The 14235-nt window shown below is 31.5% G+C and overlaps 1 protein-coding gene across 1 annotated transcript; it reads left to right on the forward strand.

Moving 5' to 3' along the window:
- The first annotated feature begins 9592 nt into the window (after positions 1–9592).
- Dph3 (Diphthamide biosynthesis 3) lies at positions 9593–13991 on the forward strand. The gene is made up of 3 exons (XM_067286706.1): positions 9593–9816; positions 10086–10160; positions 13842–13991. The coding sequence occupies exons 1-3, from the start codon at positions 9709–9711 to the stop codon at positions 13902–13904; spliced, it is 246 nt and encodes an 81-aa protein (XP_067142807.1). The 5' UTR covers positions 9593–9708; the 3' UTR covers positions 13905–13991.
- The last annotated feature ends 244 nt before the right edge of the window (positions 13992–14235 follow it).

Genomic DNA, 14235 nt, shown 5'->3' on the forward strand with positions numbered 1-14235 from the left:
CGAAAAATCCCCAGGAAATTTTCGGGGGTGGTCCGTCCGGATATGTCGCCCCGTCCCTCACCATCCGGCCGCCTCATTGTGGGCCTGGCCGAACCCATAATGGGCTTGCTAAAAAAGGCCCTCTTAGCAGTGGCGGATTACCCAATAGGCGCTCTAGGCGCGCGCCTTGGGCCGCGTCGTCACAAGGGACCTCAAAAAGTACATAGAAAAAAATAATATGCCTCTAAGACTTTAGTAAACGTTTAAAACGTATATTATAAAGAAAAACTTATTATTTAAGGATTTTATTCGTTAAGAAAATTTCGCCTAGGGCCTCAAAGGAACATTATCCGCTACTGCCTACCAGCGTAAAATAGGTGCGCGTAGAATACACACTGTAGAGTTTAAAATATCTAGAGAGGGCCTCAAAATTGAATTGCGCCTGGGGCCTCTCAAGTGCTAAATCAGCCACTGCCTCTTAGTACCCACAGGGCGGAGTTAAAAAAATAACCACCTAGATAGGGATGGCACGCGTCCATAGTGATACGTCGGAAAAAATCATTTGCCACGTAATATCAGTTGTGCACTGAAGACTTCGGGGAGCCGAGTCAAACGTATAAAAAACTTTTTAATTCAATAAAATCCCCACCTTATGTGACCGCTAATTCGTTAGTAGTATAAAATTAGAAGACACGACACAACATAAAAAAATGAATTAGGAAAAGATTTTTGGAAAACGTTTTAGTTTTTCTTTCCTTTTTTCTTGGCCTAGGCCATCTGGCCGTCGAGATAGCCATTTTTTTTTTTTTTTTTTCCTCGCACATCAGCAATTTGGCTTAATTCACAGTGAGAGCAGCCCGGTTGCTAGAAGCAATGTCTTACCTTTTCCATTTAAAGCATCCATAAAAATTTCTTAAGTTCTGATCCCAATTTAAATCGTCCTCCTCGGGTCGGCTCTAGGAGGATAAAAGTATTATCCAGATGTCAACTATTATGATAATGTTATTCATTTCTACATAGTTAGCTGTGGTGGCAAAATCGTCGGTATCTACTAGTCTAGGGCAGCGGTCGCCAACCGGCGGTCCGTGGAGAAATTCGGACATTGATCAACTCAAGGTTACGCGAAGTATTACGAAAGAAATCCATGATAGTAATCCACGGAATTCAAAATTGTGTTTAGTAGTCCGTGAGGTCAGAAAGTTTGGCGACTGCTGGTCTGGGGAACTATTCACGGATGATTTGTGCCAGATATGTCAAGTCCGTTCCTCACTATCTGGTTGCTCATATAACAGACATGGATCACGATGGATAGGGGAAAGACTACTTTAACATCACAGAAAGGAAAAAGCGGAAAAAACTTCAGTCTATTCTATTATTGTTTATCATCACAAATTTACAGTGTTTATTTGAATACCAGTATATATGATTTTTTTCAAGTTAACATCGAAATAAGTTTTGTATTTTTATATCTTTTGAAATATGTATTTATATATTTTTATATACAGTAAAATCTGTGTAAACCGGAATCGCACGGTACCAAATTATTTTTTCGGTTTAGACAGGTTTACTGTATTATTATTATTATTATTACAGACAATTTGGCTGCAATTTGAAAAAATTGTAGACACACAAATTCCCCACTATCAGCTGTTTGTCCTTAATCTCGAGAACGGAGTTAGATGAAAGCCGAGACCAGATATGGAAACATTAGGGGCAGGATGCCCCAATTAACTATGTACTGTACAAACTTCCAGTCTGGACTGGAAGTTTGTACATAGTTGATTTCACGTTATTTCAATTCAAAAAATTCCCTACCGAAAAGATTTAGATGACCAATATATATGACACTCATCAGGAAAAGTATGATCTACAGGGGGCGATACACTACTAAAGTTGAGAGCAAATATTTTGAATTAAATAAATTTAATATAATTAAAAATTGCAGCCCAGCATTGTGATGATGTCACAATAAGTTTTGCTGGTTCTAATACAGTTTGGATTTAAGTCATTCAGAGAGAATCTTTGCTATATCTATATCATACTACATTAAAAACAACAGCAGCGGTCTTAACCATTGCGAGACTCCGGGCGGCAGATCTTTGCGAGGCCCTTGTCCTTTTGCAAAATATGTGAATTGAAAGTAGGTATTTCTGATGATTGACGAGAAATGCAAAAGTTATAAATAAATACATTTAGAGTTTTAAAATATTATATTAGATTTATAAAAGTTAACAAAGACGACAAATTATTAATGATGATAAACTAAGGGTACATAAATGCCTTAAAAGATATACGCAGGGATTTAAAAATGAAGTTTGTGGCTTTTCCTAAGAATCTTTAATTCAAGCACAATAATCTAACGAATGAGCTACGTCATTTTCAATTGAAATAGCAGCACGGGCTGAAAGCCGATCGTGTGTCATCGAATTCCTCAAATATGTTTTAATAATTTTTAACCTCAAAAAACTCCTTTCTGCAGACGCAATTGTCACAGATGTGATGGCAATAATTCTCAAGACTACTTCGATAGTGGGGTACGCTTCAGGTAAATTTTTTATCTATTATATATTTCAGCACCGAGATAATGTCGTTGTTTCCTTCATATACACGAATAAACATATTCAGTTCTTCATACAATTCATGTCCATCAATATCAGATGTTTCTCCTACTGTTAGAGATATTTGCAAGTCACTGCATTGCTTCAACAGTTCACAATCACCAATTTCCTTTAATCTTTTTATGTTATACATGAAACAAATATTCTCTCATGATGTTAAGTGCCTCAAATCTAGGTTGTCAGCTTGCGTGCACATTGTCCACAATGACATAAAAATAGTTTATTTTAAAAATTTCTTCCGCAAACTTCATCTTCCCCATCATAATCAAAATTCATTCTTTTACGTCTCCTTCTCATGACTTTGAACTTTCTATCAATATCATTTTCATCAGCTATTTCTCTCATTGTTACCAAGGGTGATTGGAAACAGTTTTCTGATAATTATCAAGCCAATGTGTAAATGCGTCTAGGTGTTGTATAGCTGCATCTAGGTGCATTTTTTCCCACTGCCACATTTTACTTATAACATTTATCTTTGTAAGAATTTCATACCATACGACAAAAGGAACTACAAATTTGCAGGTAGTTATTTTCTTTTCTATAGAATGGCATTCACTAACCAATTGACAATCTGTTGTATTTTCTGCTAAATCCTTCAAAGCATCACATATATCGCTTAGTTTGTACTAAGCTCATCCAGAAAGTAAGTACCGTTTGGGTATTAAAAAAATACCCAAACGGTACTTGCACGCCACCCCCTAAGACCACACTAAAAAACAAACACACTTGCTCCAAGTTAAAAATTATAACGTTTATTAAATATTCAAACATATTTAATTTTTAAATACATTTTAGAACAAAATTTTTTACATATGTACAAAAGTGATTTTTAAACAATGTTATTTGAAATGAGTATTGTATAATATCAACCACCACTAATTGGAGGAATTAAGGCAATTTCATCTCCCATTTGCAAATTAATTATTTCACTTTCATTAATAAATTCTTCATTTAAAGCAACATTTAATATATCACTAATAACTTCCAATGGCTTGAAAATATCAAGAAGAATTTCTTTCAAAATTTTTCCTGTTACTGGTTTATAATTTATATCTATGCATTTTTCTCTAGTTTCCATTAATTCTCTTGCTTTTGCAAAAAATAATACTCTAATTACAATTTTTTCTTCCATCCTTTCTGATTACCTTATAAATAAAATTTTTAAAAACAATATTAATGATTTATATTACATTGTACGTTGAAAATTAAAAGCATAGAAATAGACTAACAATGGAAAAAAAGTAAAGATAATTATCAGCTATTTCTTTTTAAATTAAGTTTAATTTTTCTAAAATAATTACTTCTAGTTATCAATAAAATTCTTATTTTCAAAATATAAAGTCAAAAACTATAAAATATAGGCTATTAATAATGATAAATTTTAGTTATACAGTCACTTGGACTATTTTAAATTACTATTGCAGCAAAAAAATTTGCTCAAGTTTTTTGCAATAGTAATTTAAAATATCTTAACAGAAAAATTATAATTAACAAATGTTTTCAATATCCAGAAGTCTTCGTGATACTGTGCAATATTTTACTGTAGTCAGTAAATTATTAAAGACTGTACATTACTGTATACTCTACTGTCATGACATTTTTTGAGCTCATTTCTTGTAATAACAAATTCACCAGTATAATTTCAGCTCAGTAAACTTTCTGTATAGAGCTGATCATAATAAATTACTATACTTTATATCCAAGTTCTCACTTTCCACATCAGAGAAAACACCCTGCTAACTCAGACAACTTTCTAACTTGGATTAATAGGGAGTGAATCTTATTAGTCCAAGTTAGCAGGAGTTTTCCATATCTCTATGAAATATTGTTTTATATTATTTCAGAACAAATGAAACTTAAGAAATGATATTTTATTCATTTATATTTGCTTCTAATCTATTCTCAATATCTCTCATGTAACTAATGAAATAGGCCGAAAATATTAATAAATGTCACATCAAGGCAAACATAAGCTAATATCAGATATTAATTATAAAAGTATTTTTGTTCAAAGAATTGTGTAAAACTTTGCACTTTAAGGTAACCAAAATATTTATTTGTTTATGAGAATTTTCAGACTATTTTAGTCCAGCTCTAACATCCAAGCAGAACTTGGATACAATTTACAAAATGGAATATAAAAACTATAGAGCAGGAGTGGCAAACCTTTTTTGAGCCTGCATGCCATATAGTATGCATACTTAACTTTAAAGATAAAGCTACACCAACTGCCTTATAATATTGGGCTATATATCAGCTACAGCCTGATTTTATATGGCAGTTGGTATAGCTTTATAGTAATGAATTGGGTTTTATAGGATGTTTATAGCTTTAAAGAAGTTTTAAACTTTGAATGATATTTAAATAAATTAAATGAATATGCTTTAATTAGAATAAATGTAAAAAAGCTGACTGAAAAAAGGATGATCAAGTGATAAACTGAAAGGATGATTGAAAAAGACAGATGATAAATCAAAATAATATATGTTATGTGCCAGATGATTTCTCTTTATGTGCCACTTTGGGCATGAATGCCATAAGTTTGCCACCCCTACTATAGAATAACACTTATTAAGATTTGCATTTGAATTTAGAACACATTAATATTTACCAACTTAAATTATAAAAATTAGAATGTATGTAAAATCCGGATAATAAGTGATAAATCTACTAAGTATTATGTTTAAACTATAAATTTCTTTACATGATTACAAGAACTTCAAATAGTAAATTTTTATATACCATATTTACTCGCATATAAGACAAGGTTTTTATCCATTTTTCTCTGCTTCAAAAACCTAGGCCATCCTATATGTGCAAGCGAAGGATTCTTTTCATTTTTGTATAATTTTTGTAAACTGTGTATTCACAGTTTTTACCGGATTCTCATCTTCTGGTGTTTAAAAACAAAAGTATTTTATCTGGGTCGTTTGAATTGTTCTTGTATATTGTCAGGAGTAAAAATAAATAGCAATAGGAAAAGTAAAGTTTTCGAACTGAATTCTAAAATTACACGGGAGCCCAATATAAGTTTTAATTCATTCCCACATGAAAACAGATAATTATTTAGAAATCAGAATTTGAAGAAACTCATATGTGTAATTGACAAAGAGTGAATTCGACTGTTAAGAATTGGCAAAAAAGGTTCCCGATTGTCCAGCTTTACATGAACAAATTATGTTGTCAATTTTACAAGATTTTTTCCTTGAAGTTTAAAATGCCAGAAATTTTTGCGGGACAATGTGTGCATTTACGTGCATTTGATATTTTACACGTGATTAAACAAAATAAAATTAGAATTGTATTAATAAATCTAATTTTCTTTATTTTGATCTTTAAAGTCACACCTCGTCCTATATGCGAGGTCGTCTTATATTCGAGTAAATACGGTAAGTGTAAAATTAATCTTAATTACATTTTGGTAGTAATTTAATACAATAAGTAAAAAAATCCATATCTAGTAACGAAGTCAAAGCTTCATATACAGTAGATGCTACACACCATGAATGTTAATTTATGTTAGTGTGTTTAAAGAAAACATGAATATATGACTGCTTGAAAAATCAAGATGTTTGTGTAATTCTAATTCCATAATTAAAAAAGAATTTTACAATACATATTTTGTTTACCAATAAATTCTATTTTTTGCTTAAATAAAAATAACAGCCACAGGATGATTTGGAAATGATACTACCAACACTATGCTGAGATCATCAGAAAATGCAATAGCAAGCAAATGCCCAACAAATAGGTGTGGAGAAGCATGATGTATGACAGATAGGTACCTCTTGTGCATATTTCAGTGTATTTAGCAATGTATTCTGGACCTTGTGATCAGACTATTCCAGGATGATGTTCCTTGCACCAATTTCCAACAACACAAGGCTTCCATCCATAAACAGTCTGCATAATTTGGACATTTCAAATTTAGACCAGACCATTAGTAATTTTTGGTCTTTATCACATCAAATCATTTTTCATATGGAGATCATTAAACTACATATAATTGCTAATTATTTTTTGTAATTAAAGAAAAAGACATAAAAGTATTAATTTACAAAACAGAAAAATACTGGGATATTCTCAGTGGCATAACTAAGTCATTAGTTTTGGAGAGGTGTATGACAAAAACAGCCAACTCAGTAATGAAAATTCTCAACTAATATTTGCACACTTTATTCTGTAGTTAAAATAAAACAGAGAAGGGTTTAGAATTTTTAAGGAAAATATAGCTACATGCCTATATACACTAATGAGTTACCAGTATCCAGTTTAAACTTTTAACACCAATTTATAAATTAATAAAACACTTCAAATTTTTAGAAATTAATTAATTAAATATTTATTTACAAAGATATACATACATGTTTGTCTGACTGACCAGTAATGATTCATGGCTGTATCATTTGATCATTTCCCAACTGATATCATTATACTTTGTCAACAACTGATAAATTTGCAAGTAATTAACTATTTTTTTATTATTATAAAATAAATAAATAATTGAATTAAATAAATTCTAAATAATTTGAGTGTTTTCTTGTTTTTAATTCATTTGTCCTTACTATAAGTCCAATGAGTTATTTTATTTAATATTGTTAATCATATTTAGTAGTAAATAAATGTGAATTGACAGTGCATGTCTATTATTATTTCTGGTATAAGTTACATTTAGATAATTGTTTACATATGTGTACGTATGAAAGTAACTTCTATACTTATTTAGTCACGCTCATATTGATTTGCATATTAAAAACACACCAATTAAATTATTCATTATTACAATTTAAATACCTACCTGTTCAATATTTCAATTTACAAATACTGCTTTAATTTTCTATCTTATACCTTTGTTTAAAAAATGTAAAATTATCACGATAAATATACAAAACCATTTTTAAAAACTTAAAGTTGGTAACAATGTTGCCACTATTTACAAATTAACACCTTCGTTTGACTACCCATTGTGGCTATCGATGGGCTATATCATCGAACTTCATAAAATGGAAGAAATAATCATTTGAATTTTATCATTAATTTTCAAAATGTTCTCGTTACTAAACCAAAACGTATCCAGACGCTTCCCATCAATATTTAATGGTATTGTACCCAGCGCCGGATCCAATAGGTGCTGGGTCCGATTGAATTTTTTTTTTTTTTTTTTTTGCGGGGCCCCTCAAGCTTTAAATAACAAAATTAATTAACTGTTAATTTACATATTGAAATATGTTGTTTTATTTTTAATAATACTATACCTAGATATTTATTTTCGTAACATGTACTATTTTTAAATATATAAATTTTGACGTGATGTGGGGCCCGATTGGCACCAATCGCTCCAATCGCCTAAAATCCGGCCCTGATTGTACCCGAGAACACGTCAGGCATGTCGCTACCGTTTCACGAATTTACAGAGAGAAATTTAGTTTATTCATCGGATTGAGCAATGGACTTTTTTGAATGAGCTAGAAATAATAGGCATGAAATTATCAAAGGTTTCTAGCACAACTTTGACTTTAAAATGATCTTGAACTTCGCGTGCTAATGATCCGAATAAAAATGAATTTACATTCATTTTATGCTCCTGTAAACAAAATAAAATAAATATGAACATAAACAAAGTTCCCCATTTATAATATTAAATGTAAAATTAACAAATAAACCGATCTATTAATCAAAAATATTATTTTTCTGCACTTTCAAAAAGTGCTTTGAAATGTTGATACTGAAACGTTAATGATCCTTAATAGTACTATATAGATGGCAAGATGACAGAGGCGGTAATGGCATCAGCCTGCTATTGTACGATATCCAGATTCAAGTTCGAGTAGGAACTTCGAAAATTTTTATGAATAATCTGCCCCGGATATGTCATACTGTCTCCCTGATTACCGGGCCGCTTCTATATATATATTTTTAAAAACTCTTTTTGCCCTGTGGACACTAAGAAGGCCTCTATTAGAAGGCCTATTATGGGTTCGGCCAGGCCCACAATGGGGCGACCGTGTGGTGAGGGACGGGGCCCGACATATTCGAATGGACCACCCGAAAAATTCCTGGGGATTATTCGATCTGTTCGGATTCGATCCCGGATCCCTCAGAGCGGTAAGCTGCCACCTTAACCGCTCGGCCATTTGGACCTCTCCTATTATGAGGCCATAGCCGAACTCGTAATAAGTACGAAAACAGCCTTGTCAGTATTTAAAAATGAAAAGTTTTAAAGACAATGATTCTATTTTGTTATTTAATTGATTTTTCTTCAGAGCAGAAATCACCAAATGTTTTCCAATGTCAACCGCTTTATGGAATTCATGTTTGTTCATCGAACCATCAGCAAAAGTAAATGTAATAATATATGAAAAATAAAATACGTAAAAAAATATATATTTAAAAAAAAATTCTTTCCACTTTGTGAGCATTAAGAGAGTCTTTTTCGATACCCATCGTGGGTTTCTCCAGGCCCACAAAGTGCGGCCGAATGGTTAGGAACAGAGCCCGACATTACAGAACGCTCCTGAAAATTCCTGCGGTTTTCAACCTATCTGGATCCGTTCCTAGATTCCTCTTGATATAGTATGCTGAAGCCATAACTGATCGGCCATCATTATTTTTCTTATTAAATCGTTAACAAAGAGCTCCTTATAGAAAACATTAATTTAAAGCGTCTTACCTAGTAAAGCGACTTTAATACATACATATACATATATGTGATCATAACGGCACACACTTTTATTTTGATATTATTTACTTATATGTAAACTATATATATATATACATTTAGAAAATTATTCCATATTTATTTTTTAAATACATAATTTGAAATTTCTAAATTCCAACTAATAATTTTCGTAAATTGTTGACATTGCTCGATAAATATTAATATTGATATCGATATATGAAATTTGTAAAAGTCTATTCTTTAGATTGGACTCGTAATTTTCCTTAAAGTTCTTCTTCCTGTTAAAATCCCTGGCAACACTGAGCTTTCACATAAATGTATTACTTAATTTCCTTTTGAATTTGTTGCGATTCGGATACACGTGAAAATTATCACGCTTCAATATATTATTGATATATTTCGTGTATTAAGAAAACAGTTTAAAAAAAAAAAATGTCAGTATTTCATGATGAAGTCGAAATTGAAGATTTTGAGTATGACGAGTTAACTGAAACCTATTATTATCCTTGCCCATGTGGAGATAAATTTGAAATTACTAAAGTAAGTTAGTACGTATTAAGCATTTTCAATTATGTAAATCGGTAAAATATCCCTCTGCTTAATCGTTATTTATTATTTGTATTTATCATTCTAAGTGATGACATTTTTTAACTTTTTTTTGTAAATAAGCAATAATTTTGCTTGATAATTTTTAATTTATAAGTTGCTTGATATTTAGAGGTTGTTGATATGAAATTAAAATGTCACTCTTATATCTAGTCAAAAGTTCTTGTATGAAGTTTTAACTTATGCTTTTTCTGTATGTTTAGGAAGATCTTGCTAATGGTGAAGAAATAGCCACTTGTCCAAGTTGTTCATTAATAATTAAAGTGATATATAATTTGGTGAGTATTATTATTATTATTATTATTGTAATTTAAAAATACTGTTATATGCTCTGACTCAAGTGTACAAATACAGTTGAATCAGAGCATTGGTTTAAGAGAGCACTGAGCACTCTTCTGTGTTTTTGATTCTTTTCCCTATGTTTTATATGTAGTGGAACTCCTGTTAACAGAACTGTTCATTTAAACAAGTGCCATGTTGGTGGTATTTTTTTTAGAGTAGAAGTCTGCATAAAAGAGCACAATTTAAAGAAGAATTATAAGGGTTTAGCTTTAATCTTACTATACATCAACACACATGGCATAAGGCTTTCTATACTATTTGTTGAAATTTGTTGTATTGTGAAAAGTACCAAATATTGGGTGTACTATAGATTACTCCCTATGGAATTTCAGGACTTTGATTATATATTTGAACTCAGGGGACCAAGACAAGTTCAACAATACCCTATTTTTGGACCAGAGACGAAAAATAAAAAAGTTATCACACTTTTTAAGTTACCATACTTTTTTAATGCTCTTATGCAGACAGCACCGTAGTTGCTAGTATTGCCATCTTGCGGTAAAGTCTGCAAACCGTGACGTCGGACTACGGTCATCTCCCAGAGCGTTAAACACGCGATACGAGAGTGGAGAGAGCGATGCGACTTCCGATCATCGTGTGATCGCCATTTCGGTTAATGTTACTTATGGTAGCGAACATGGCGGCCCGACTGACCTCTCGTGTGGAAGCCACCACATGCCGCCATGTGCTAAACTAGTGATCGATTCACAGTAGTTCTTGAACAAAGTAAAAAAAGGGGGAAACGTCTACTAAAGGCAATTTTAACGGCAAGCATGCGACTCCTGATTGCGATAGCGAGGCCGACTTAGCGGAGAGTGATGCGACTCCCTATCATCGCGCGATCGCCGGAAAAAAGTATGATAACTTTTTTATTTTTCATTTCCGGTTCAAAAGTAGATTATCGTTGAACTCATCTCGGTCCCCTGAATTCAGATATATACCCAAACACACGAAATTCCATAGGGAGTAATCTATAGTATACCCCAAATATTTTACTATCTATATAGATAGTAAAATATTTTCTGCTTTTAAAATTAATTATTGATATTTATACTTACATTGGAGGAAAAAAGTTTAATATCTTTCATTTTTGCTTGACTCTTGTTTTCTATTTTAGTGGCTTTGTTTGAAAGCCAGGGTGTCTTTTATTTTCTCTTCTCTCTTGGTATATGATTTGTAGTTTCTTCTTTTATGACAGTTTTAAGTTCATTCCAGAGTTCTGATTCTCTATCAGTGAGTTCAGCTTTTGAATCTGTTTAAGACTGCTAATGTGTATTGAGTGTGTGTTATCTGAATTGAAATGTGTTGATATTGAATCTTTCTTGTATCTTTTCAATTTTGGGCATACTTCTTCAATTAGTATTTAGTGATCAGATCCACAGTTAATATCATGCAAGCTCTTAAAATTCTTTTGAGTTCATCTATCTGTTTTTGCCCAAAATATAGTCTCAATGATTTCTGTATAGCCCATTTGGTGACATCCAATTGTACAATCATCATTTAGGCAACAAACAAACTATTATTAATCATCATCGCTTGCAGTCAGCTAGTACTACGCGCCACTTTTGTGCCTTGTCCAAAAAAACCTAACCTACCCCTCTGGAAGGTGACTGTCTCTAGTTAGGTTAATAGAAAACCTTTTATTTCAGCTCAGTCGGTATTCAAGGCTGCAAGTCCACGCATGGTTGGATTAAATACATTACCATGGAAAACTCTAAAATAGCATAGAATGCATTGTGAAAGGCAAGAAATCATAAATATGATAACTTTGTTATTTTTTGTCTCCAGTCCAAAAGTAGTGTACCATTGAACTCTTCTCGGTCCCCTCAGTTCAGATATATACTCAAAATCCTGAAATTCCACTGGGAGTAATCTATACAACAGCCATACATTTTAACATATGTAATAAATATTATATAAAAAGTTAATTATGAAAAAAAAATATTTTTCATACTTTAATCAGAAATTTAAAGCTTTCATTGAAATTTTTAAATGCATACAGTAGCAATGAAGTCAAAGACAATATTAATGATGGTGAGTTGGCAATTTCTAAAAGAATTACCATTTAAGCAAACTTATAGTTTTAATATTGGTTGTAAATCCATGTTTGTGAAGACATTGATTTAAATATGTTTTAAATTTTCTGAACCATGTTTTCTAATTTCTTATGATTCTCAAACACAAATTGTGCTACTATTTAAACACTTGGCAACTAAATAAAGATGGAAAAACGCCAGGTGTGTAAATAGTAGCACGATTTGTGTTTGAGAATCATTTAAATATGTGTTAACTCAGATTTTCTAGCTCAGGCTCGCAAGTTGACAACTGTTTCCAAAGGCATATTCTCAGCCCAAAAGGTAGATGGTTAGCAACAATGCAGTTTAATGTGTTGATAGGTAGTAGACATGGGCATAAAGAATTCTATTTTTTCATTATACATATTTTTATTTGTCCATTTAAATAAAAAATACATATAATTGAAAATCTGAAATCAATTTTATAGTATTAATTCCACAAATTACAGTTTTTATATAATAAAGATTGGTGATTTTCTGTAAGCCCACTATTGACCTAGTTCATTATCAACATTACTGTTAGATTTTATTTATTACAGTATAAGTAGAAAAGTAAGATTACTGAGTCAAAGGCTTTTGATGCATGAAATTTGATTTTGATTTAATGCATTAGAAACAGTGTTGACATGGTTAGAAATGTAACCTGAAGCATTTTTCAACTCTCATGACAATCAAGTAAGTCAGAGATTTAGCAGAGTTAAAAAGAAAAACTATGTAAAACAAAGCAAAAAGAATAACTTCATTCAATCTCCATATTTTGACTCCTGTATTCAAAAAAAAAGTAAAATAATAAAACATGAAAAAATTCCATGGATAAATGTGTGTGCAAATGGCCTTTATTTCTTTTAATATCTGAGGATGGGGTAATGATTAAGAGATGAAGCTTGGCATGGTAGCTAATATATAAGGAGCATTGATTGTATTAAATTAGGGCTCTAAGCAGGATGATGCAGCTGGAAATCAATTGGAAGCTAATTCTGGATTGTAGGTGGGATAATGCAGAACATTTTTGCTTACAGCATCCAGAATTGAAGCATCGTGTTCTTTGGAGTCATGTGAAGATGCATATTATCATGAAGAAGCACAACACTTTCAGACAATATGCCATGTCACTTGTTTTGAATGGCCCCACACAGCCTATTGCATTGTCACCATACATGCAATGGTGATTGTCCTTTGGACAAATATTTTCAGCATTCAGAAACCAAATAACAGTACACACTTTGTATGCTGCAAGATTGTTAATTTTTGCTGCCATTTTGACAATGCACAAGAACTGTACAATGCACTTAATCAACACATAAGTTACTTTGAGCAAAGTGTATGTGTGACTGAGTATAGTTGACCTTGCCTGTTTGACATCTGTCACTCTATACACCATCTATGAGCAAATGGGTTATTACTTTCTGGACAATCCTTGTAGATTTAATTTTATCCAGTTTTTTAAACCTATTTTGAACTAATTGTGTAGTCTTAATAATTTTATAGTAGTTATATTGAAATTAAAACTATAAATGCTAAACTTTTTTTTTTAATTTGCAGGAGGATTTTATTGAGAAAGAACAAAATGTTACGACAACAAAGAGAGAACTGGCTATTGCATAATTAAATTGTTTGACTTTTATTTATCAGCTATAAATTTGTTGTTGAAAAATACTTGGTTTCGTTAATAAAAGTTATTTGTTGTTATAAGAGATTTGTTAATATTTTTTTAATCATGTAATAAATTTTGAAATATGTAAGCTGAGCTGCAAACAATTTATTTTTTCATATTTTACTCCCATTATTAATTAATCATCATGTGCATGTATCTCTTGTCAACTGATTTTCCCTAACTGCAGATTTGAATTAACTTTTGAACACAATGAAAACTTCTTAACAATGTTGTAATATTATGTAATACTTTGACTACTGATAAATTATACTGTATTTTAAA

The sequence above is a fragment of the Centruroides vittatus genome, unplaced genomic scaffold (assembly GCF_030686945.1).
Source record: "Centruroides vittatus isolate TY-2023 unplaced genomic scaffold, ASM3068694v2 scaffold_386, whole genome shotgun sequence".
In the NCBI taxonomy this organism is placed as follows: Eukaryota; Metazoa; Arthropoda; class Arachnida; order Scorpiones; family Buthidae; genus Centruroides; species Centruroides vittatus.

Coding starts and splice junctions, on each gene's coding strand:
- Dph3 (XM_067286706.1), top strand. CDS start 9,709: ATGTCAGTATTTCATGATGAAGTCGAAATTGAAGATTTTGAGTATGAC. Junction 9,817..10,085: donor ATAAATTTGAAATTACTAAA/GTAAGTTAGTAC, acceptor CTGTATGTTTAG/GAAGATCTTGCTAATGGTGA. Junction 10,161..13,841: donor TTAAAGTGATATATAATTTG/GTGAGTATTATT, acceptor TTTAATTTGCAG/GAGGATTTTATTGAGAAAGA.